Raw genomic sequence first — 26,823 nt, 5'->3', positions numbered from 1 at the left:
AGCCAGCCTCAGCGGGTCACAATTGCATTGTCATCCATAAGTACCGCTCCATCACTCGCCCTGAATACGACTTTCTGAGGAACAGATTTGGATGTGCGTAATGCCACGATTCCTCTGTAAGCGAGACGTGGGTCACTAGACCATAGATGGTGAATTACTTGCCCACAGATTTCTCTAACAAATGCCTCCTTATCTGTCCTCCACGCCCTCGTAGCAGTCCTTCATAGTTCCCAGTACAGATTGGAGTGCCATCAAGCACAGTGTGCTGCGAATCCGCTCAAGGATATCCAGGGTGCTCTGAGATGAAACACTCCTTCTGGGACCACCAGCAACACCAAAACAACCCTCCACAACTTTCAGAGACTTGTCACGGAAGCTCTCCCACATCACATTAGGATTAGCAGTTGCACCTGTCTGCAAGTTCCTCAGACAGACTGCGTGCAAACTCATTAGAAACAGCCTGATGTTGGAGTTTAGCCAGGTCTAGCTTTATTCTCATAGTAGGTGGTAGCCTACTGGACCTAAGCTGGATCTTCAGAGCAGGAACAAGTCTGTGGTCAGAATTCACAAACTGGGCACTTCTGTAGTCCCTAAAGCTGTGCAGAGCATCTGCCCACGAGGATGTGATCGATCACCTTTACTGCACCACCAATATATGAGTATCAAGTTCAATGATGCAGCTCAGGGCACTGGAACCTGGATCCAGTGATCTGTAGCCCCTGACCTTTTGCAAAGTCAAGGACATTGGCACCACTTTCACCATTGGACCCATGGGGACCAACACAATCATCCTAGCCAACCCTGTCAGTGCTAGTGGTCACATTGAAGTCACCCATTATCAGAGGAGTGTCACCTCGTGGACACTTATAAACCACCGAGTGAAGTTGTTAATAAAATGTCTCTCCACCGAGACATCACTCACCATGGAAAGAGCATACACTTAGACAACAGACAAGACACCAAGAGAATGCCTTAACTTGAGTTCTGGCCAGTCTCAGCTCTGCGCACTTCAGAGAGTACCACCACAGTAAAGTTTACAAAGCTCTTCCAACAGAGGCAGATGATCATCATGCCAGAGAGAAAAGATGTTCCACTTGCCTACCTGTATGGGCTGCCTCAAATTGGGACCCGAATGCTGCTGTGCAGCGGGCAATGCCTCAGTACCACACCAGTTCTGATACCCAACAGGTGCCTGACCCCATTGACTCTCTGACAATTTTGACTCCTCTGGGATGAGACTCCCAGAGGGCTTTTCCCAGTCCCCTTCATAATGTGAGTAGCCTTCCTAAGGGTGGCCGCAGCAGAGCTACTTCCGCGGAGAGCAGAAAGAAGTTTAATATCATATCCAAAACTTATTCATTACAATGAATGAGGTACAAATGAGTGAGCCATGCTACATCTTATTCAAATGAAACTCAACATCTCCTCAACATGCCCATCTATGTAATTTGCTTTGAGAGTGATTTTGCTGCTCTGTTGTTTACAATACTGTATTTGGTTTTCATCATTGTTTTTTGTCTTAGCTTTATAATACAACATACGCCCTATTTCTTATTTTCCCTTTAATGTTTTTGTTTTTTTTAACTTCTTTAACAGACGTTTAGGAAGAAAATAGCAGTGAGTGGTTTGCTTTTAGGTTTTGGTATTGGCCTGTCCTTAAATTATACCAGATTCAGTGTAATTTGTTAAAGCCTGTGGTAGTGCACCTGGCTTCCTGTGAGATCATGTGCGTATTATGTAAAGTAGTACATGATTTGTAGCCTTTACTCCAACATAAAGCTGTAATCACTCTCTGGAACACTAATCCTGTCTGTAAAGAGCAGAGTTCTTACCTAGTTTTCGTGGAGTAAGTTGTGATAGTTAAAGGAAACTGGAACTAGCCAAAAAAAAGAAAAAGTCCATGTATGCTAGACATAATATATTTCAACAAGTAAACTAATAATTCATATTGCTGTAATCAGTTATAAAATAAATTGCATCTCTCATGCATGCGAATGAACTGTGTTTATGCTGCAGCAAGTTACGAAATGCATTTGGAGATCTTTCTTTTTTTTGCTTACCTTCAAATATCTGAGATGAGTTAGTGATTTTTCATGTCTGGATTAGTCTAATTACTTTACCCTGAATCACATGAATTTAAGTGATCTCATTAGGACCAAATCCTGCTGGAAAGATTTAATACTGGACGGAGGCAAGTCTACTGTTCCCTAAACTCTTTTGATTTATCAGTTGCTTTCAATTTAACAGATTTTCTTCTGTATTTAAAAACATTATACACATAGCAAAAGTGTTTACTATTACTTATTTTAAAGAGTAAAAGCATATAGTGCATTATGAACATTAAATGATTTTTTTTATCATATAATGACTTTGTATGAATTCATCTTACTAAATTTGCATTTGATAAACCTTCAATTCTAAATTTGAATAAAGGTACTATTTTGAAATACTGGTTATCCATTACACTAGACATTCTGAGTACTACTTTCCAGTTGCTAGTTTTCCCTAATGCTGTGTATTTTTTAATTTTCAGATGACACTGTGTACCTGTTTGTTGTCAATCATCTTCACCCTCATTTTACAAGTCAGATTGAACTATTCAAATTCCTTGATGAGGACAACACACTAATTCACCTGAAAACTATAAAGCATGAATTGCTGCTTAAGTAGGTTCTTGTCATAAATAATGTGTGTGTGTGTGTGTGAGTGTATACAAATTTCCTATGATTAGCCAGTGTAAACCCCCCTTTTTCCCTGAATTTTTCATGGTCCTGGGCATCTTTTGGGGTGAGACTCAATCTTTTCACATAACCTGACACCACCTCTAGTAATTTTGAATATTTGAGGGCAATATTATTTGAGTCCCGTGCTCACATTAGAATAAAGTGTGGATTTTTTTTGTTTTTGTTTCTTTCCTTTAACAGTAATAAAGCAAGCAGTAGGGAATTGCTTTTGTTCTTTCCAAAGGCATTCAATGAATTCTTTATATCTTTCTGTCCTCTGCATCTTGTTCTGTTACACCCATCACCTGCATGTCCTCTCTCACCACATCCATAAACCTTCTCTTAGGCCTTCCTCTTCCCTGGCAGCTCTATCCTTAGCATCCTTCTCCCAGTATACCCAGCATCTCTCCTCTGCACATGTCCAAACCAATGCAATCTCACCACTCTGACTTTATCTCCCAAACGTCCAACTTGAGCTGATCCTCTAATTTACTCATTTCAACCTCGTCACACCCAGTGTAAATCTTAGCATCTTTAACTCTGCTACCTCCAGCTCTGTCTCCTGCTTTCTGGTCAGTGGCACCGTCTCCAACCCATATTTTTCCTAAAGTAAGCGCTTTCCAGCTGTTTCATTGTTTTTACCATTGTATTTGCAAATACATTTACAAAATTTCCGTTAAAAATAGTTAAATCAGGAGAAGATTCTAAAGGTCCACTGGAGATGCTGCCAGCTTCAGAATTCTAAATTTGTAGTTTCGTTTTATGCAGCATTGCTTACTGCAGCTATGTATTTGTATTCTCTTTCATTAAATTGTTATTAAATTAAAAGAATGAAAATACATATCCCCCAGTCTTTAATGTGGCAACTTTAAAATGATAATTTTTTCTGTATTTAATGTAAGGTGTTAGTAGTTGTTTTTGTCAGTTAGTGCTTTACTGATGAATGTATACAGTACATTTTTCCTATCTTGCAATATCTAATTCTAAATTTTCCATTTTGTTCATTTGATTGCAGTGTGAATGATATAGTAGCAATTGGACCAGAGACTTTCTATGCTTCTAGTGATCACTACTTTACAGATACAATTTTACGTATTTTTGAAAAATTTGTTGGTTTGGCATGGTGTAATATTATCTACTACAGTCCAGGAGAAGTGATAAGTGCTGCAGCAGACTTTGGGTTTGCAAATGGAATTAACATCTCTCCTGATGGAAGGTATGTTTACTTTGTTTTTAAAAAAAGTAATTCCACATTTGATTATTATTTTATGATTCACAATAATCAAATGTCTCCTGAAGTTAATCTGGGGGTTGCAGTATTGACATGTATTATTGTAGATGCTTTGTTCAGTAGTTTTGATTAATAATACATTTTATTTATATAGCATCTTTCCCACGCTCAAAACCAAAGTGTACTCCTGCATTATCCAAGAAGCAACAAACAATGTTTTACCTGTTTCTCAATGGTGAATTAGCATAAACCAAAGCATTTTTAACATGTTTTGTTTAGTACCATTACAATTATAATATATGTAGTTATAATAGTTTGTTGAGAAAACAGCATGTTAATGGGCCCATGCTGTCATGTGCTTAACAAGGGAATATGTATGTGTTATCAGTTTTGGTTATTAAGGTGAAGGCCTTTCCTCTCGGAGGATACTTGAATTTTTTTTTTTTTGTAAAAGGTTGTAACTTTTTTTTCATCCTAGCCATATAACAAAATAAAATCTCTTAAATATGTAACTTACAAAAGGTATTCCTTTATACTGTAAAATGTAACAACCAGCTTAGATAAGTCTTGGTTAACAAGGGAAACAGTCTTGATTTTGTTTACAAAACAAATAGCCCTGTGATTGAACATATAAAATTAATCCTGATGCCCACAAACTGGATGTTTTCCTGTATTGTATCCTAGTAATCCCCCTCCTATCCTTCTATATAAAAGCTGTCGGGTGTCCTTCCGTCCCGTGAGTGCTACGCAGGCGCGGAGTTTCACACACGCCCCATCCATTTTGCAATGCACGATGGGATTTGTAGTTTCGTTTTTCCAGGTAAAAGATGATTTTCTGCTCCAGACTGTGCGATATCTTCTTCTTTCTTACTATATAAAAGCAGCCGGGATTGTCCTTCCGTCCCGTGAGTGGAAAGTGTAGCGGTATTCCACTTATCACAGACTTACTACTTGCAGCTTGCGGTACGAAGCGACATGATGTGAGCAGAGTTCTGGTGCTCCCATCGTTCCCTTGATTTTGTGCGCGATGTGCTGGAAAAATAGACAAAATTATGTCTCTGGAAATAATTAATGTTGATGGACTACAAATGCCTCACCACGTAGTAAATATCAGGGGGGTTCAAAAGGGCGACCTCAATATAGAAAAAAAGTTTAAATTTCATCACAAAAATAACAAACTACGAGTATTAAAGTAATACTGCTCAAATGCAATATAACCAAATTAATGAGTTTGTATAAAATATCAAATTGATGTACATATTGAATTGCCTTAAGAAGTGGTCAACTTAAAAGTCGGTCGCCTTAGAAGGCGGGTCAGCCTAGTACTAGTATATGTGTTGTGTTTTTTGTTAGTTTACACATTTGATTCACATTTGAAAAAAGAACATACCAAGAATTTCTTATTGGTGGGATGCTTTTTAAACATCTTATTCCCAGTACAGTTGTTAGACGAATGCCTGCATGGTGTAAGGAAAAAAATAAATAAAAAGAAGCTGTATCATTGACCAATGAGCATTGAGAAAGGAGGTAGATACTTTCTAAGATTGTTTTAGTGCCCATGGCTTTAACGATATTGATGCCTTTCATAGTGGTGTAATAGGACTCGTCCAATTGTCATGCTCCAAGTTACCCAAGATACTGCCTTGATGTAACTCTAAATGAGAAGTGACAAATCTGGCAGAGAGGGTAGAATAATATTGCTGCCCAAAAGCAGTAAAGTCACCATTTACAAATTATTCTGGTTTTAGGGCTCAGGATTTACCAAGATATCAGTCTCTCCTGTCTGGACATTTACCAATTTATTTGCTTTCTCTTCTTATCTGGTAGGAATTATCGCTCAGTTTAGAAGCAGGTCGTCATCTCAGCTTATAGTCTAATCAGCTATTGTAGCATTTTGTAATGAAATCAATTTGGTACAAATGCAGATGTGTTAATGCTATGTATAATGTGGAAGTGGTGAACTACAAGACAGATGTAATTAAATCTGAAATGTTCAGAGAGGAGCTAGGCTCGACATCCCACGCTAGTTTTATTTAGGCTTGGAACCTTAAGAATACAGATATGCTGAGGTAGTAGTGTATACACCTGGTATGTATGTATGTATGTGCTTATAAATATGGGATGATTTAGAGGTAGACTTTTTTTTTCTTTTCTCAAGAAGATTGCTACTATTTGGCCTATGTTTTGGCATACACTCAAATCTACGGTATATGGTAACAGAAATATGGTTAGAGGTGATATGTTAGTCAAGAAGTGTACCACAGAATTATTAGACAGTTAAAAGAAGTATGTCCAAAGATATGGGAATGGTAGTAAATCAACAAAGCAAATATGAGCTGCATATTGTGTTCTTGTGAAACTGTTAAGTTGTCATCCATCACCAGCCTCCTAATGTGTTTTGAAATGAACTAGCTATACACTTGCAACTTTTTAATCATAAAAAGCTGACAAAGACTAGAGAAAATGTCACTCTGTTTCCCTAACTTATTTAAGACTAGTCATACACAGCTTTAAGGAAGAACTGCTATTATCTACCTGTGAATAGCATTTGTCGTTTAATTTTTAAAAACTATTATTTAACTCAAGTTAATAACGAATTTTGGAGAAGAGATTCCTTTTTTTTTTTTTTTTTTAAAAAAGGTAGCCTTTGTGTATGTCTTTTACCAGGGCTTGGTATTGCTTTCAGTCATTGTTTTTCAGTATTGTTTTGGGTTTTTATGGGGCAGTGTTTATTCCTAAAAATAAGGCATGAATCAATGTCCAGGGTAAATGAGCGCTTGCCACTAATTTGGGAGAAATTAAGAACCCTTCTTCAAAAATATTTAACTTTTAATATTTCTTATTGAATTTTCTTTCAGATATATTTATGTTGCTGACCTTCTTGATAGTATTGTGCATGTATTGGAGATTCAAGACAATAAGACTTTGACACGTGTGAAGGTAAGTTTGACTGTCCATTGTCCTCTTGGCTTTTCAATAAAAATTATTAATTAATCTTGCATAAAGTTTATTAAAAAAAACCTTAAAATATATTTATATGTAATGACCACAGGTTCAGGATTTTCTCAGTTTCCATAGCTGCATTCTGTAGGCTAGTGGTTTTGAACCTGTGGTACATAAGAAGTTACAGGGTAACACTTAAGTGAACACAAAACCAAAAAGCCATGTATGAGTAAATGTAGAATGGGGTCGGTGGGTTACACAGAGAGAGAGAGACAGACAAGTTGTTATCATCTAATTGTTTATAAACTTCTCTGCCACATATTAAATTCAATCTCTGAACTGTTTATTTTCTGTAAATTAAGTACAGAAATTATAGGTTTTCAAATTTTTATTCCATATCAAACCACTCTATTGTTCGTACATTAAAACAAAGTTCAATAATAAAATTAGGTGTAAACATGAAAAATGTAATTAAACGACACATTACTGCACAGAAAATATCTGTAATACCTTGTTAACCCTACAACCACGACTTGCAGGGTGAGTGGCTAAAATTAAATATTTCACTTTCAATAATAAGAGTTCGGTACACGATAATTTAAGACAGAAAAAAAAATGTTACGCAAATAAAACAAAACAATTAGAGAAACTAGTCTCTACGTGAGAGCAACAAAAGAAACTGGTTGCAGTTTAACATGCTATAAATTAAATGTTTCATGCAGTCATATGAAAAAGTTTGGGAACCCCTCTCAATTCTTTGGATTTTTGTTTATCATTGGCTGAGCTTTCAAAGTAGTAACTTCCTTTTAGTATATGACATGCCTTATGGAAACAGTAGTATTTCAGCAGTGACATTAAGTTTATTGGATTAACAGAAGATATGCAATATTCATCATAACAAAATTAGACAGGTGCATAAATTTGGGCACCCCAACAGAGATGTTACATCAATACTTAGTTGAGCATCGTCCTGCAAATATAACAGCCTCTAGATGCCTCCTATAGCCTTTGATGAGTGTCTGGATTCTGGATGGAGGTATTTTTGACCAGTCTTCCATATAAAATCTCTCCAGTTCAATTAAATTTGATGGCTGCCGAGCACGGACAGCTCGCTTCAAATCATCAAATAGATTTTCGATGATATTCAAGTTAGGGGACTTTGATGGCCATTCCAGAACATTGTAGTTCTCCCTCTACATGAATGCCTTTCTAGATTTCGAACTGTGTTTTGGGTCATTGTCTTGTTGGAATATCCAACCCCTGCAAAACTTCAACTTTGTGACTGATGCTTGAACATTATCCTGAAGAATATGTTGATATTGGGTTGAATTCATCTGACCCTTGACTTTAACAAGGGCCTCAGTCCCTGAATTAGCCCCACAGCCCCACAGCATGATGGAACCTCCACCAAATTTGACAGTAGGTAGCAAGTGTTTTTCCGTCATGCAAAGCACTTTTTATTATGACCAAATAATTAAATTTTTGTCTCATTAGTCCAAAGCACTTTGTTCTAAGATGAACCTGACTTGTCTAAATGAGCACTTGCATACAATAAGCGACTCTGTTTGTGGCGTGAGTGCAGAAAGGGCTTCTTTCTCATCACCCTGCCATACAGATGTTCTTTGTGCAAATAGTGCTGAATTGTTGAACGATGTACAGATACACCATCTGCAGCAAGATGTTCTTGCAGGTCTTTGGAGGTGATCTGTGGGTTGTCTGTAACCATTCTCACAATCCTGCGCATATGCCGCTCCTGTATTTTTCTTGGCTTGCCAGACCTGGGTTTAACAGCAACTGTGCCTGTGGCCTTCCATTTCCTGATTACATTCCTTACAGTTGAAACTGACAGTTTAAACCTCTGAGAGAGGTTTTTGTAGCCTTCCCTAAACCAGGGGTGAGCAGATTCAGTCCTGGAGGGCCACAGTGGTTGCAGGTTTTTGCTCCAACCCAATTACTTAATAAGAAGCACTTATTGCTCAAGTAACACTTCTGCTTCATTTTAGTTGTCTCGCTGGATAAGATTTTGAACCCTTATTGCTTATTTTAGCCTTAGACAGCTGCATTCTTGGTTTTTAATTGCTCATTATTAGCAATAAGATGTAAATGACAAAAGAAACCAGCAGTTCTCCATTTAGCTTGTTTCCATTTACACCTGTGTGTGTTTATCATGCACTATTGGGTTTAATTAAATACTTAGAAAGAAAGTGAAGAGAAACAAGTGATACACTTAGAATAACTTGTCTATTTTAGACTTCAAATCATTTGGATGATATCCTTAGAAAGGAAAAAAAAATCTAAGTTATATGAGAATGACTTGACATGGCAGAGTTAAAGCACTAACACGCCATGAAATTAATTGGCAAGGATTGTTTTTTAATTAAGCAACTGGGTTGGAACAAAAATCTGCAACCACTGAGGCCCTCCAGGACTGAATCTGCCCACCCGTGCCCTAAACCATGATACTGAACAATCATTGTTTTCAGATCTTTTGAGAGTTGCTTTCAGGATCTCATGCTGTCACTCTTCAGAGGAGAGTCAAAAGGAAACTTGCAATTGACCACCTTTAAATACCTTATCTCATGATTGGACACACCTGTCTATGAAGTTCAAGGCTTAACGAGCTAATCCAACCAATTTGATGTTGCAAGTAATCAGTATTGAGCAGTTACATGCATTCAAATCAGCAAAATTCCAAGGGTACCCACATTTTTGCACAGCCAGTTTTTCACATTTGATTTAATTCCGTACAACTAAATACTGCTTCACTAAAAAATCTTTGTTCGGAAAACACCCCAGTACTCAGATGTTTCCTAGGAAATGAAATACATACCACCGTTATCTTTTTTTTTTTTTTTTTGAAAGTAGAGTAAATTATTATGCAGGCTGAGAGGGGTTCCTAAACTTTTTCATATGATAGCATATCCAAAGGATAATTTGATCAACAATGTAAATCTCAGTAAAAATACATTTTGAGTTCAATAATATGTATGCAAAACAATACAATTTCTCCATATACTGCTACTTCATCCAGTGATGTGTTAGAAAAGCATCATTATACACACATTATAAATGTGGTTTGAACCAATAATTTTATGTCTGCTATAACAGGCCAAAACAGCTGTGTTTTAGCATTGAAAAGTATACAGTGCATCCGGAAAGTATTCACAGCGCATCACTTTTTCCACATTTTGTTATGTTACAGCCTTATTCCAAAATGGATTAAATTCCTTTTTTTCCTCAGAATTCTACACACAACACTCCATAATGACAATGTGAAAAAAGTTTACTTGAGGCAGCAATTACAGCCTCAAGTCTTTTTGAATATAATGTGTGAACGTTGGCCCGGACACACACATACGGACATCATAAGTTCACCCAACACACTGTTTATTTACAATATTTACAATTATTCGTGCATCAACCCCAGTGCCTCTTGCACCGATTCCCCCAAAGTCCAGGGCTCACAGTCTTTGTGCCTTCTCTTCCTGGCCGCCTCCAATCCTCTCCCCAGCTCTGTCTCGCTACCTCCCGACATCCACCAATGATTGGAGGGAGGCGGCCCCTCTTATAGGAACCCGGATGGGCTCCAGCTGCTTCCCGGCAATTAGACTTGGCCACACCCCTGTGTGGCAGAAGTGCCGGCTGCGCACCCGGAAGCCGTCCGGGTGTCCCCTGTCTTCCCCCAGGCACTTCCTGGTGTGGCGGAAGTGCCGGGCTCCCGGGATAAATAGGCACTGGGGCGCCGCCTGGCGGTGGCCACGGGTCCCTACAGGGCTGGGCTTCCAAGCCCCCTACCCGAGGCCTCCTGCATAACTAGGACGGACGCCCCCTCCGGTCTGGAGGAGGCACACGCCCTCCTCTGGTCCTCCAAGGCGCCCCGGCTGGGCTTCAGCCCCGGCTGAGGACCACACGGGATAAACCGGCATCGGCGCCGCCTGGCGGTGGCCACGGGTCCCTACAGGGCTGGGCTTCCAAGCCCCCTACCTGAGGCCCTCCAACATAACCAGGACGGACGCCCCCTCGCGGTCTGGAGGAGGCACAAGCCCTCCTCTCGTCCTCCTGGGCGTCCCGGCCAGGGACCACAGATGCCACAAGCTTGGCACACCCATCCTTGGCCAGTTTCGCCCATTCCTCTTTGCAGCACCTCTCAAGCTCCATCAGGTTGTATGGGAAGCGTCAGTGCACAGTCATTTTAAGATCTCTCCAGAGATGTTCAATCGGATTCAAGTCTGGGCTCTGGCTGGGCCACTTAAGGACATTCACAGAGTTGTCCTGAAGCCACTCCTTTGATATCTTGGCTGTGTGCTTAGGGTCATTGTTCTGCTGAAAGATGAATCGTCACCCCAGTCTGAGGTCAAGAGCGCTCTGGAGCAGGTTTTCATCCAGGATGTGTCTGTACATTGCTGCAGTCATCTTTCCCTTTATCCTGACTAGTCTCCCAGTTCCTGCCACTGAAAAACATCCCCACAGCATGATGCTGCCACCACCATGCTTCACTGTAGGGATGGTATTGGCCTGGTGGTGAGCGGTGCCTGGTTTCCTCCAAACGTGACGCCTGGCATTCACACCAAAGAGTCCAATCTTTGTCTCATCAGACCAGAGAATTTTGTTTCTCATGGTCTGAGAGTCCTTCAGGTGCCTTTTGGCAAACTCCAGGCAGGCTGCCATGTGCCTTTTACAAAGGAGTGGCTTCCGTTTGGCCACTCTACCATACAGGCCTGATTGGTGGATTGCTGCAGAGATGGTTGTCCTTCTGGAAGGTTCTCCTCTCTCCACAGAGGACCTCTGGAGCTCTGACAGAGTGACCATCGGGTTCCTGGTCACCTCCCTGACTAAGGCCCTTCTTCCCCGATTGCTCAGTTTAGATGGCCGACCAGCTCTAGGAAGAGTCCTGGTGGTTTCAAACTTCTTCTACTTACGAATGACAGAGGCCACTGTGCTCATTGGGACCTTCAAAGCAGCAGAAATTTTTCTGTAACCTTCCCCAGATTTGTGCCTCGAGACAATCCTATCTCGGAGGTCTACAGACAATTCCTTTGACTTCATGCTTGGTTTGTGCTCTGACTTGAACTGTCAACTGTGGGACCTTATATAGACAGGTGTGTGCCTTTCCAAATCATGTCCAATCAACTGAATTTACCACAGGTGGACTCCAATTAAGCTGCAGAAACATCTCAAGGATGATCAGGGGAAACGGGATGCACCTGAGCTCAATTTTGAGCTTCATGGCAAAGGCTGTGAATACTTATGTACATGTGCTTTCTCAGTTTTTTTATTTTTAATAAATTTGCAAAAATCTCAAGTAAACTTTTTTTACGTTGTCATTATGGGGTGTTGTGTGCAGAATTCTGAGGAAAAAAATGAATTTAATCCATTTTGGAATAAGGCTGTAACATAACAAAATGTGGAAAAAGTGATGCGCTGTGAATACTTTCCGGATGCACTGTAAGCAAGCAATAAGCACAGTTAAATGCTAAATGCACACACATCCTCCTATGTCTGGCTGCAACATTACACTCTCTCAAAATGTTCTTTAGTTGGAAGTATTCTTTTAGCAGAAATTACATTTTACATGCATTTTCAGCATTAATAAGCAAAAATATTTAATCCCTGAAAAACGAACACAGACCATACAGAGAATGGAAGTGGAATATTTCCTAATAAACTCATAAAAGGAAAACTGCTGTATAATCAGATAGCATAGAAATATAGAAGTTTATCATTAAATGTAGGACCTTTCATCCTTTCTGCCTTGTTCATTACAACTGCTCCTCCCATGAGAGAAATCAGCCTAACTAAAATGGCTCACATTAGTGGAACAGGATTGCTGACGATATTTTTCATAGTATTATTGGGCTTTAGTGTCATAGAGCCACAGTCATAATAAAAGTATTTACTGTTTCCAAAATAATTTACTAGAGACCTTTAGTTTCCACACATTTCTCTTTTAAAAGATGTGCACACACAATTTGTCCTCATTAAAAGTACAATGTATTTAGCTTAATAAGTACTCTATTGTATAACCAACAGGTTTTATGTGCTCTGTAATTATGATATGCAAAATGCACTATTCTAACAGCATCATCTAAAAGAATATACATATTTGCAACCTTTTAACTTGCACACATTGTTAAATGATTGTGTGTTTATTACCATTGCATGCATATTTAATATCTTGCAGGCTTTAAAAATATTGAAAAACATCACACTGTGTTGTACAATGGCTGACTTTTCAATATGTGTCATATAAGCAAACAATATTTGAATTATACATGTTAAGCCTCCATATAACACTCACCCCCATACACACACAACAACTCTTCAGTGTCTTTTAATAAAAGAAATATGTTCTTGTTGCCTTAGTATATTTATCACAAACTTTATGTCTAACTTGGATGCAGTTGGGTATTAGATCCTTGGCTTTGTTTTGTTGTAAGACAAATTAAAGCTATGTTTATCTGTACAGTTTTTATTCCATTTTTGCTATTGTACAAATGTAATTCTTTCTGTATGTAGTTCTTTTAAAACACTGATTACATATAATAAAGTTCTACTACAGCCAGTGATTCAAGACATGTCCTATTAGCATCGTAGGCTACATGTAACGTGTTCTTTTTATTCATGTTTTTATGTCTATGAACTGGACTACTTCGATACTGTGTCTCTTCAGAAAATCCTTGGGTGCCACTGGTTTGACTTTGTGTCAATTGAGTGGTTGCTCATGGAGTCCCAAATGAGACACTTTACCTGCATTGTGAGGGCACTATGGCCATGTGGCGCAATTCCCTGAGGGTGATCCAGCTCGCAGGATCCTCATTGTTGTGGACCCGAGTGGCTGGACCAGGGCAAGGGGATGCCCACAAAACATATGGCTGCGGCAGATAGAAAGTCATTTCCGGAGGGTGGGACTTGACTGCGTGTCTGCCTGGAGGGTTGCCAACCAGGATCCCAAGCTGATATGTCATACGATGGGTGCGGAAACCCACTGTACCAGTGCATGGTCCCCAACCTGTGTCTATAAAGCTGGCCATTTATTAAGCAAAACATTTTCAGGAAGTTAGAAGCAGACCACTTATGTGAGCAGTGTATCTGTGCAGAAACTTCTGTTCATGCTTTTCATCTACTACCCCATGCTAATGACTTCACTTGTGAGTGTTGGCTGATTTGACAATAACAAAATCCATATATCCTTCTGAGCTGATCAACAGCTGACGTGTAAATGTGGGTGGGTTAGCAGAGAGGTGCTGCACTACAGCTGCCAAGAATAGTTTTTTCTATTCAAGTGACTAAATTCATACAAAAATAACCAGTTTTTAAAGTCTGTTTGTATACGGCCTAGCAGTCTATTCATCAGAACTGTTGAGATTTACAAAGACCCATTGCTGTTTTTGTGTCTGAGTAAGCTTAGCCATCTTATAATGCCAAGAGATGTGTTGCCTGTGCAAATGCAGGAAGGGGTCATTCATTTATATACAGTAAAACCTTGATTATTCATCACTCGATTAACCGTCAGTCTCTGTTAACTGTCAGGCCAAAGGGGGAACTGCACGCCAGACCCTACCTATCACTGTACTACTGCTGCCATACAGTACACTGCAAGCTATGATCATCCAGTTTTTTAATCCTGTATCATTTAAATTCACTATGAATTCTAACAACATAGGTAAGAATCAGATATAAAATCATACAGGTAAAAATTTCACTGTACCCTGCACAGGCAATTAATAGTGTCCTTTTAAACATACAGTATATTGTTAACTACTTTACATCTTCATTAATAACTAGTTTGATAATTCATGTATATTTATAGCAGCACATGGCACATAAGACACTGTGTAAATATGAAATCTTTAGGCACAGCAGTGCCCAAACAACAATAGTGATAAGCATACAAGAGTTTGTCAGCCAAAAGCATGAACTTGAGTTAACAAAAAAGTAATCCTTTTAAGTAACCAATAATTACACAATAACTAATACTTCTCTATGGACCTGCTTTCAGTAGAAGTTTGCCTATGCATGGCTTTTAGAATTTTATTTTAAAATCAGGTAGGTGATTATATATTGGACACTTATTTTCATGTATCAGGTATTTTTGCAATATAATCTTCAGCAATATCATAAGGAGGTGTTATTTGCATGTTAACATCATCAAATATTAAAAGTCCATTATTGACATATGGGATACATATGGAGTTACTGAAGAACCAATTTTGTTTTGACTGCTTTTTACTCCTTACTTGTAGGAGTTGATACTGTAGAGGAAGTCTGTGTCTGCCACCTTACTTGATATTGGCTTACATGTTGTAGCCCATTTCTAAGTCGTATTGAACATTGCCAGTTAGTAATTATATTTTATCCTTGTTCTGTACACTTTTTTTGATTCCTTTTTAAAATTTCACAGAATAAATCCAAACAACTAAAGCAAAGGTAAAAAAAAATATAAAGTATAGGCCTGACATAGCTAGACAGCGGAAGTTACCTGATGTCAGTTTGGCATTTCTGAGATGTGTTCAGGTCAGTATAATACATTTTAATTTGTTAGTCTAAAGATCATTACTGAAAACATAAATATTTAGTTCCTTCTATGAGTCCTTTGCAGTTTTTATCTGTGAAAACTTTATCAATAATTACAGTAAAAGATCTAACTGCTCTTCTCTTTCTGACAGAAATCTTAAGGTGACAACTCGTGCTGTGCTAAAACGTCCCATGAACGTAAATATTTATTGCGGAAATCTGACTTGTCTTATGTGGTGTATCAAGGCTAAAATAAAGTGAACTTATTTCAAGATGAGCACTTGCAGCCAATAGCTTGAACAGGCAAACCGCAAAACTTCAAGAAGCTGAGATGGCTATGATTGCTCTTTACATGGAGAGTAAGACACAAGTCTGAATTCCATTTAAAATGGAGCATTGAAAAAGAGCCAGCCTTATGAATTAAAACCGTTGTTTATTGCATTTTTTTTATTTTTCAAGATGCAGATTTGTATTGTAGACACATTTTTGTTTCCAAGGCATTCTCTGACTTACTAGGCCTACTGATAAAAGAAAAATGAGTATTTCTGTAGAAAATCCCATTCTAAGACATTTTCCATTCATGTTCTACTATTGGAGCAAAGGTTAGATAAATGACATTGCACCGGGCCACACACTGTGAGGCAGAACCTGATCCAACTTTCAACCTTGTGTGTTAGAGTTCAGCTCCTTATCCAGCTTGTTGCATTAACACCCACTTGAAAGTTGCTTTTCAAAAGAGACTTTTTGTTCACCAGACTTAATAAAACAAAAGCCCAACTCGCAAAATGTACCTGTCATCTGTTTCACCTTCCTCCCACTGCCTTGTGGTTAACTGTCCAAAGTCTAAAATACACTCACCTAAAGGATTATTAGAAACACCTGTTCAATTTCTCATTAATGCAATTATCTAATCAACCAATCACATGGCAGTTGCTTCAATGCATTTAGGGGTGTGGTCCTGGTCAAGACAATCTCCTGAACTCCAAACTGAATGTCAGAATGGGAAAGAAAGGTGATTTAAGCAATTTTGAGCGTGGCATGGTTGTTGTTGCCAGACAGGCCGGTCTGAGTATTTCACAATCTGCTGAGTTACTGGGATTTTCACGCACAACCATTTCTAGGGTTTACAAAGAATGGTGTGAAAAGGGAAAAACATCCAGTATGCGGCAGTCCTGTGGGCGAAAATGCCTTGTTGATGCTAGAGGTCAGAGGAGAATGGACCGACTGATTCAAGCTGATAGAAGAGCAACTTTGACTGAAATAACCACTCGTTACAACCGAGGTATGCAGCAAAGCATTTGTGAAGCCACAACACGCACAACCTTGAGGCGGATGGGCTACAACAGCAGAAGACCCCACCGGGTACCACTCATCTCCACTACAAATAGGAAAAAGAGGCTACAATTTGCACGAGCTCACCAAAATTGGACAGTTGAAGACTGGGAAAATGTTGCCTGGTCTGATGAGTCTCGATTTCCTTTGAGACATTCAAATGGTAGAGTCAGAATTTGGCGTAAACATAATGAGAACATGGATCCATCATGTCCACTGTGCAGGCTGGTGGTGTAATGGTGTGGGAGATGTTTTCTTGGCACACTTTAGGCCCCTTAGTGCCAATTGGGCATCGTTTAAATGCCACCGGCTACCTGAGCATTGTTTCTGACCATGTCCATCCCTTCATGACCACCATGTACCCATCCTCTGATGGCTACTTCCAGCAGGATAATGCACCATGTCACAAAGCTCGAATCATTTCAAATTGGTTTCTTGAACGTGACAATTGAGTTCACTGTACTAAAATGGCCCCTCATAGTCACCAGATCTCAACCCAATAGAGCATCTTTGGGATGTGGTGGAACGGGAGCTTCGTGCCCTGGATGTGCATCCCACAAATCTCCATCAACTGCAAGATGCTATCCTATCAATATGGGCCAACATTTCTAAAGATTGCTTTCAGCACCTTCTTGAATCAATGCCACGTAGAATTAAGGCAGTTCTGAAGGCGAAAGGGGGTCAAACACCGTATTAGTATGGTGTTCCTAATGATCCTTTAGGTGAGTGTAAACTACAACAGAACACAACACATAAAATTGTACCTAAAGTACTTTCAGCAAATTACTCTCTTTCCATATATTTTAACATCAGTTAAGCTCATGCATTACTAATTTTTGCATGTAAAGGTATTTCAAATTGATTTCATTTCATTGCCACATGGCAACAGATGCTTAGAAAGTATCACATTACATTTGTTCAAATTTAATTTTTACAATGTCAGTTTTTAGCCCAAGACACTTTCATCAGAACAAGCACCTGCATAGCTAAGGGTCCAGTTTAAACCATACTGTAAGTTGGTAATATTAAAATAGAGAAGAGTGCTGTGAAAATGACAGGCTCTTCAGTAGAGGTGCCAGTCTTCTAGTCAGGCATGCCATTTCCTGAAAATGTTTTATGCATGCAGGCGGAGCTCACTAGGAAATGAACGGTCCTGCAATCCTGGAACAAATAATCATTGTTTTGCATACAACTTCAGTTGAAACCACTAAGCAAATACAAGTGTTCCTTTTCTTAGTAAATTCTGTGCTTCTTATGACTTGGTGTACTTTACTGACTATTTACATTATTCAGTGACTTACTGTATATATGGTATGCATCTATTAAGTTTTCTGCTGTATTTATCAAGTTTATAAATTAAGTGGTCTACTCTTTAAGACACTCTGTTTTCTTGTTGGTTTATTTATTTATAGGTAATTAATGTTGGCAGTTTACCTGATAATATTCATGTAGATCATGAAACTGGGGACCTGTGGATTGGATGCCACCCCAATGGTTGGAAATTTTCCTTTTATAATAAGGATGATCCTCCAGGTTCTGAGGTGAGCAGTTTTGTGTGTGCTATGGTTCATTTATATCCATCAACACTGTTAGTGAATTTCATTTTTTCCTGTATAATTGCTGCTGCTCTGTTATAATACACCATTTAAACCTTAAAATATCTAATCCTTATATCTAGATCTTGCGAATTAAGAACATTCATTCTGAGAAGCCAGTAGTGATCCAGGAGTATGCAGACAATGGCAGTGTGCTTCAAGGATCATCAGTTGCTGTGAATTATGATGGAAAAGTCCTCATTGGGACAGTCTTTCATAAAGCCCTATGCTGTGATTTACATTAGTCAAATGATTAGTACACAATATACTTTTTCAATGTGAAGGGTTGGGGATGGTGGGTAAGTATTCATGTTTTAAAGCTTATCAGTTAGTGAGAATCACAGAGTTTAACTTCATTGGCTATATAATTTTCAGATTTTTGCATATCCCATTTCTTTGAATTGAGAGATTGTAGTATACATTATTATGGAAGAATAATGCAGTCGAAGCAAGACATTTTTTGCCCTTTGTGCATCTGAATGTAATTTGATCCTGCAGTTCCTTCTTTTCTATGTAAGATTTGTAAAACTGTAAGTAACAATGTCCTTCACTTACATTCATGTCACTGTTCATTTTAAAATTACACTTTGTCCTGTTTAGTCAGTATTACAAAGTATATAATTATTTATTTACAAGTGTTTTACATGAATTTTTTTTTTCAAACCTCAATAATCTATTTAATTTACAACCTAAAATCCCCAATGTACCAAGCACATTTCCCTAAATAAATATGTGAATGCCTGTAAGCTGTTAACGTTGTTTATAATTTCTATAAAGCAGTTTTTTCCAAATTTTTTTTTTTTAACTAATAAAATCCTTTCTCTAAAAAGAGTTCATATGGTTTCCATTAGTACATTTTAAAACTGTTGGTAACACCAGTTAAATGTAATCTTTTCGTTTTGAAATTAACTATTGAACAAACTAGGATTGTACTTTGGAGTGTAGATTTAATGATGAATACATTGTGCATTTAGCTGTTTCTTACACATCTCTGACCTCTGACCAAGTAATGGTAGATTACATTATATGGAAAAAATGGCTTATTTTTTTTATATCAAAACTGTATCCAGCTCATGCAACACTGATTCAAGGATCCATCCATCCATTTTATAACCCGCTGAATCCGAATAGGGTCACGGGGGTCTGCTGGAGCCAATCCTGGGCAGGGTGCCAACCCACCGCAGGAAACACACAAACGCACCCACACACCAAGCACACACTAGGGTCAATGTAGAATCGCCAATCCACCTAACCTGCATGTCTTTGGATTGTGGGAGGAAACCGGAGCACCCGGAGGAAACCCACGCAGACACGGGAGAACATGCAAACTCCACGCAGGGAGGACCCGGGAAGCGAACCCGGGTCTCCTAACTGCGAGGCAGCAGCGCTACCACTGCGCCACCGTGCCACCCTGATTCAAGGATATATGTGTTTTAATGTAGCGCTAATGTACATTAAAGAATAAAGTACATTGAAGAGAGTTTTCATTTTACCTACTATTTGTTGTGACAGGTGCTAAATGATGACTAGTACTTCAGCTATGAAATATTAATTTATTCACACTAGAACAAAAGCATAATGAACACAGAAAGTAAAAGCAAAATTACAGATACATGTCATTATCTTGCACAAGAGTTCAGCACCATTGTTGCATGATTTATTGGTAAACAGTACAGAAGCAGATTCCAGTTTCCACAAGACCTGATGTGTAGATGAGCACCCAGCCAAAGATAGCACGACAATTGGGTTAAAAATGTCTGTCCACTTTGTGGAGAAGACCTCCGCCTAATTTGCCATGATAAAGATAATGATATGATTCATGCTCTTCAGTTCTGATTAAGATTCTATCAATTCCAAGGTAGAGGACAATATAAGTAAACATATCACCACATATAATGTTCAGATAAGTCACCCTCCTATTTGAGATTGATAAGACGATCCAATATCAATTTGCAAATTGTTGTTCTTTTCTCCATGTCTAGCTTGTTACAGTTTTCACTGATATGTTATTTGAAATGAAATTCATTCACAGTAGTTGTAGTAGAGGCAGCTGCATTGTCATGTGTGCAGAATACAATAACATATTTAGTTGCATAATGTGGACATTATCAAGAACTCTGGGGATGTGTCTGCCTCACATACAGCAGATTACATCACCAACTTTGTGGAGCAGTGAAGATACAATTTTACCTACTGAGTTTAGAAGCATTTAAAATCTCTTGGGTGTAGGAAATGCTTTAGGGTCTGTAGAAAACCTGGAATTTTTTTATGAAAACTACTGGGGAAAAATTGGAGAGAAAATGTCATAGGAATGTGCAGCCGCATTAGAAAATATTTCTGCATTCTTAATTGAAAATGTATTTTCATGTTTTCCAAAAACTGGTTAAAGTGCAAGGAAAAAAGGTGCCAACAATAAAGCTGTGTTAAATTAAAGCTGAAAAGAGTATTCTGAGTGGCACTTTATTTCTAGGAAGTTTGAAGCATTTCACAATGTAATGTTAGCTTTTGAAAACACTTAATTATGTTTTCTCTCATGATGGTAGCTTACAGTACTTGTTGGATTCATGAAATATGGCAATAGCTGTATTTTAATTTCTCATTGTCAAAATACTGACCATTTTCAATTAGGTTGAAAACACCTATTTATAATACTAGCAAGGATATGTCAGGTAGCAAACTAGTCATAAAGGAATGTTTTCATGTTGTGAGATTTATGAGCTTCACATTAGAACATTTCACATTAAAGCCTTTCGAGTTGGGGGAAAATTCAGCATTGTTACCTAAATCTGCTTAATTTTGATCTCGCCCCAACTCCTATCTTCATTTCACTTCCTCTATTACAGGGGTCCTCAATCACAGTCCTGGAGGGCCGCAGTAGCGGCAGGTTTTTGCTCCAACCCAACTGCTTAATAAGAAGCTCTTATTGCTCAAGTAACACTTCTGCTTCACTTTACTTGTCTTGCTCATTAAGATTTTGAACCCTTATTGCTTATTTTAGTCTTAAATAGCTGTGTTTTTGGTTTTTAATTGTGCCTAATTACCAATAACATGAAAATGACAAAAGAGACCAGCATTTCTCCTTGTTACCATTTACACCTGTGTGTATTTATCATACACTGTTGGGTTTAATTAAATACTTGGCAGGAAAGCAAAGAGAAAAAAGTAAAGGACTAGATTTACTTATCCATTTTAGCCTTCAGATTATTTGGATGATATCCTTAGACCTTAGAAAGGGGGAAGAAATATAGGATATGAGAATTACCTTCCATAGCAGAGTTAAAGCACTAATAAGCACTGAAATTAAATTATTGGCAATAATTGCTTTCTAATTAAGCAACCAGGTTAGAACAAAAACCTGCAGCCCTCCAGGACTGTGATTGTGGACCCCTGCTCTATTATTAAAAAAAAAAAATCTTGGAAGGAGATGAGACGTGATTTTTCTCAGAGAGACACTTTCATGTCTCTTGAGATGAGACTTTGTGCCAAGAGATTTAACCATGCACGGGGCTGGAAATAAAAGACAGAGAAGATGACAAAGTAGAATGTCGTAAAGAATTCAAAAACAATCCTAGTTATTTGGATCTTTTGTTCTTAGGATTTAAATTCTTCCTTGTAAATGAAATTTCAAATATTGGAGCAGTATATGCTGGACTTTCAAAACATTTTTCACAGAAGGTTTTAGTAAATGTTTTAGAGCTGCCTCCTACAAGCCCAGTATACTATGGAGGATGGTAAATCATATTTAGTCAAAAGTAAAGAGTGAGGTTCAATATGCTTAACAGTTTGATCAATGAGGATGTGTTCTGTCTAGTCCAAACACATCTTAAAAGCATAATGCACTTAAAGCCATTCATGGAGTTCTGTTCTGTATCCCTGACAACAATAGTGCTGTATTGCCTATGCGTTAGGTGTGCCTTTAGAAAAACATTGACTGAACTGAAACTGAAAATAAAAACACATAAAAACCTTCAAAAAGTAAACAACCTTATATGGCACTCTGACAACTGTAGAATACCTAAAGTTTATGCAGTTTGTAACAATTGGAAGTATTACAAATTACAAAAGAAATCCTGCAGTCCTGAACTGAATTTACCACATACCACCTGCATGTACTTTGTGGTAGCATGAATCCTGAAAGAAATGTGTTCATGATAATTAACACCGTAATTCCTGTCTTCAGTGCTGTCTGTGTGGAGTTTGTATTCTACTCAAGTCATATACACTTGAGACAGATCACTATGTTGTATAGTTCACAGAGTGCAGCAGCAGAGTACTGTGGCAAGTTTTCAGGTAAATTGTGAATACAAACTTTACCAATTACATAATGAGTACATTAATACACAACATAGTTTGAAACTGATTAACAAATCATACCCAGCACTGGCAGTCCATAAATGTGATGATCTATGGCCAGTTCACATCAGAGGAGAGGAAAACAAACTCCAGTCTGCAGCATCCTTTGAGAAAATAAACTTCTGAAGGGTCCACAGTCAATTATAACAGAAAAGGTTAAAGAAAAAGTCACAGTCCTGGAGGCTTTTATTTGGCCACTATTCCCCCTCATAGGCATTCTGTAACGGTCAATGCTAGGCAGATGATTTGATAGTAGAATATTTCCATCAGTTGAATAGACCTGTTTGGGTTTTGATGTGTGGTGTTTGGTACACAAAGTGGTATGACCTGTTTCTGTGGTTTTAACAGAATAGGTCAGGAGAGTAAGATTTCAATAAGATGATTAATTTTTTTTATAGTTAACGAGCAACACACAAATTCTCTCAAGAGTTCAACATACTGAACCCTGTATTTTTTTCTCATTTATTTCACAATATTTAGTCTTCCTTACATTTCTTTTGGTGTCTGCAGGATCCTTAGGAGCCCACAATCTTCCATGCTCCAACTGTTCAGCATGGTTGATCACCCTGGAAGTGCTGATACCATCGCTCACCCCATTACACTTTCTCCTCTCTATGGCAATGGTCTATCCAATATATCCTGCTCTTTCACTTCCATTCCTCTGTTTCAGTCAGAACCCTTTTACCTCCTGTGACTGCAGATCTGCCAAACCACCTGCGGAGTGTCAATGAGGAACCAGTTTCGGGGCCTCACAGTTTTTTGCAGCTACCTACACCTACACCCACATACACGGAGCATGAGCCACATGGTTTTTATTTAAAAAAGCTGCCTCAACACGGACCTCTTATGTGCCCCTCCACTATTTCCTACCAAGAGCTGCATCATGCCTTGTAATATAGTAATGTTCAAAACCCAAAAAAAGAAAAATGTAGCAGACAAATTAGGTGTCATATAGAGAGTGAATATAATTGTATGTCTGGTGTGTCAAATGCTTCTAGTAGGAAAAGCTTCAACCCACTGTGAAACTTTTTGAGAGGTTTCTTGGTGTAGGTTAATTCAGAGTTTATATGTTTAGTGCAAGAGCAGGTAGCAACCATTGATTTCAAATAAAATAGGGAATAGATGTGAAATTCAACTTGAATTAACCTCTGATTAAGTAATTAGTTGCGAACTTTAATGAAGCCCAGATATACTGTAGGTGTTCCCAGGAAATAATGTAAAGGGCATCTGACTGAACTATGACCTGCTTTGTTTGCAGATCATAAATCACACTTTAAATTGTGGCAGTTGTCAATGTTAAGGAAGGGTATTTGGCCTAATACTCTGACACAATTTTTACTTTTGGAAAACGTTAAATTAAACATTTTTCCTTTTCTGTATATTATAAAATATTAAGGTGAGTTATACTCGGAGTAGCTGCTTCCTAGACTGCTGTGAATAACAAAATTGAGTGTTAGCCCAGTGTAGTCTACAAAAAAAAATCATTCTGAATCATTTGTTTTTTATTCAGTATCTCTACCCAGGTATTTCAAAGCAGGGATTGGTTGGTGAAGCTGAAACCCGCTCGATCATGCATAACACACTAACCAATCCTAGACATGGTACCAGTCCATGACAAAACACACTCAATCAATTTAGATTTCAGTCATTATAATATGAATGTCTGTAGAATGACAACCAGAACGGCCAGGGAAAAATCCATTTGAGGCATAAGAACTGATTTTGTACCATTGTGCAACTTTTTAATTAATTTTAATTTCTATTTTTGAATTATTTATATTCTAATATGTAGTAGTGCATATTTTTTATTGCAGGTTAACTATCAATTGGTTTGTGTAATCTAAAATCAATGCCCACTGCTTTTAATACAAACATTGCTAGAACCACCCTTCTAAGTACAGATAATATTAACTGCAGTTTATTACTACAGATTATTCATTTATCAGTCTGAAAAGGTTTGCAGTGGCATGCAGCAATACTTTATAGCCCAGGTAATCACACTATATACTAAAAGACTTGTACAGGCATTCCATTAATAAAGAAAAAATTGTAAAGGTTTATGTGGTGGTTCATGTGTCCTTTGTTCAGAAAGGAGCCAAACCCTTAGGTTCAACATAGAATATAATCCATTATTATTATTCATATAATTTATTTTATTTTAAAGTACATAGAAAGTCACAGGCCAACTGCAAAAGATGTTATATCTACTGGGTGGGGTGGCTGGGTAGAGATTAGTGGTGTTGAATTTGTGCCAGTGAAATATCTAAGCTCAGATCAATGCAAAAAGTTGAAGGAATAAGAAAGAATAGGGAAACCTCCTTTGTACCATACATGACAAAAAAAACAAAGAAAACAAGATCTATAATTTTAAATGAATAATAGTTAAGAAAAACAGAACTGTTAAAAAATAAACTTAAAATCTCTAATAAATAAAACTACACCATCAAAATTTACAAATAAAATGTTAATAATGACCATATAAATATAATTAAATCAAAAAATCCACGCACAATATAGAGACTGTGCAGAATGCATTTATTTTTACAAGGTGACAAACCTTTTCATGAATAATCTCCAGTTCACTGCAACTACATATTGAAATAAGCATATTCAAAAAATTAATAGATAAATGGTTATAGATTGTTGGTTGGTTGTTTCTGAAAGAGCCACACTACAGCCAATTTGAAGGGTGCACGGGGAAGGATTTGGGTGCAACACTTCCATACTCCCTTTTTATTTTACAGTCAGAGACGATGACACATATCCTTAAGAAGATTAGCAGCTCTCACATAATGCAAACTTTTGGTCTGCATCACAGAAATGCACATCAGACAGGAAGCTGTTGAAATCTACTGGTCAATTTACATAAAGCCACATTGGTATTAACCTACACTATTTTTTTGCTTAATATTTCATTCCCCACCCCAGTCTTAGAGGTTACCCATAAGCTATTAAAACAGGCAACCCTTGGTATCAAAGAAATTCACATTGTTTTTGTGTGTTTAATTTTCAAAAGCCACAATGATACCCCAAGGTACGAGTACCTGGGGGTTCACATGAACAACAAACTGGGCTGGTCTGACAACACAATGGCACAGTAAAAGAAAGGCCAGAGCAGAGTGTACTTACTTGATGTATGGAGCAAGCTGCTGGAAATAGTCAGTGTGTTATGCTATGCTGCAGTCTCCTGGTGAAGCAACCTGACCTCAAAAGAAGTACAATGCCTGAATAAACTTAACCCTGGACACAATGGAAGTTGTTATGGAAAAGAGGATGATGGCAAAATTGGATGCTGTCATGAAAAATCCCCTCCATGAGGTACTGTCTTGTAGCACTTTTAGCCATAGGCTCATTCCATTATGGTATGCTAAGAAGTGCCTCTACGGATCTTTTCTGCCTACTGCTATCAGACAATTTAATGCTAAAACCTAATGTATACATTAAGTTTATTTTTATTTATTTATTGATTGATTTATTGGTTTATTTGCCTGCATTATCTGCCCTGTGAGTTTGTATACATGCCCTTTTAATGTTTGTGCTGCTGTATGCATCTGAATTTCCCCACGGGATTAATAAAGTTCTGCGGTGGGCTGGTGCCCTGCCTGGGGTTTGTTTCCTGTCTTGCGCCCTGTGTTGGCTGGGATTGGCTCCAGCAGACCCCCGTGACCCTGTAGTAAGGATATAGCGGGTTGGATAATGGATGGATGGATGGATTAATAAAGTTTAATCTAATTTAAGGAATACATCAGGTGCTATAGGAGTTGGCTTTTCATGTACAAATGAGCAGTTTCAGGCTAAGCTGTAGGGAAGCCAAGAAAAAGTATAAGCCCGCTATAGCCAGTCAGTCAGTCATTTTCCAAGCCGCTATATCCTAACACAGGGTCATGGGGGTTTGCTGGAGCCAATCCCAGCCAGCATTACAAAATATACAATATAGCTTGATATTGATATTAACGCTGCTAATGTAAAGTTCTTTGAGGTGCATGACTGATATGAAGATCTTTTTATTTGTTACCATTCTATCGGATGTTAAACCGTATTTTAATCACTAATCCTCTCGTGTGTAAGCTACCAACTTCCACAGGATACAGAAAGTCAAACATATGAAGCAGGATAAGATCCTTGTGTAGAG

General features: G+C 38.2%; 1 protein-coding gene across 1 annotated transcript in view; it reads left to right on the top strand.

Annotated features, from left to right (window-relative positions):
* The window catches only part of LOC120516140 (serum paraoxonase/arylesterase 2-like), a 43,020-nt gene extending 23,936 nt beyond the window's left edge, over positions 1-19,084 (top strand). The window contains exons 5-9 of the mRNA XM_039737599.1: positions 2,534-2,666; positions 3,739-3,939; positions 6,813-6,894; positions 18,156-18,284; positions 18,422-19,084. Coding sequence (XP_039593533.1) covers positions 2,534-2,666; positions 3,739-3,939; positions 6,813-6,894; positions 18,156-18,284; positions 18,422-18,583 — 707 coding nt within the window. The 3' untranslated portion in view covers positions 18,584-19,084. The remainder of the gene's footprint in view (positions 1-2,533; positions 2,667-3,738; positions 3,940-6,812; positions 6,895-18,155; positions 18,285-18,421) is intronic.
* The last annotated feature ends 7,739 nt before the right edge of the window (positions 19,085-26,823 follow it).

Source organism: Polypterus senegalus, chromosome 15 (assembly GCF_016835505.1).
Source record: "Polypterus senegalus isolate Bchr_013 chromosome 15, ASM1683550v1, whole genome shotgun sequence".
Taxonomy (NCBI): domain Eukaryota; kingdom Metazoa; phylum Chordata; class Cladistia; order Polypteriformes; family Polypteridae; genus Polypterus; species Polypterus senegalus.
Note: the sequence above shows the minus strand (reverse complement) of the source record. Positions and strands in the feature narration are given on the sequence as shown.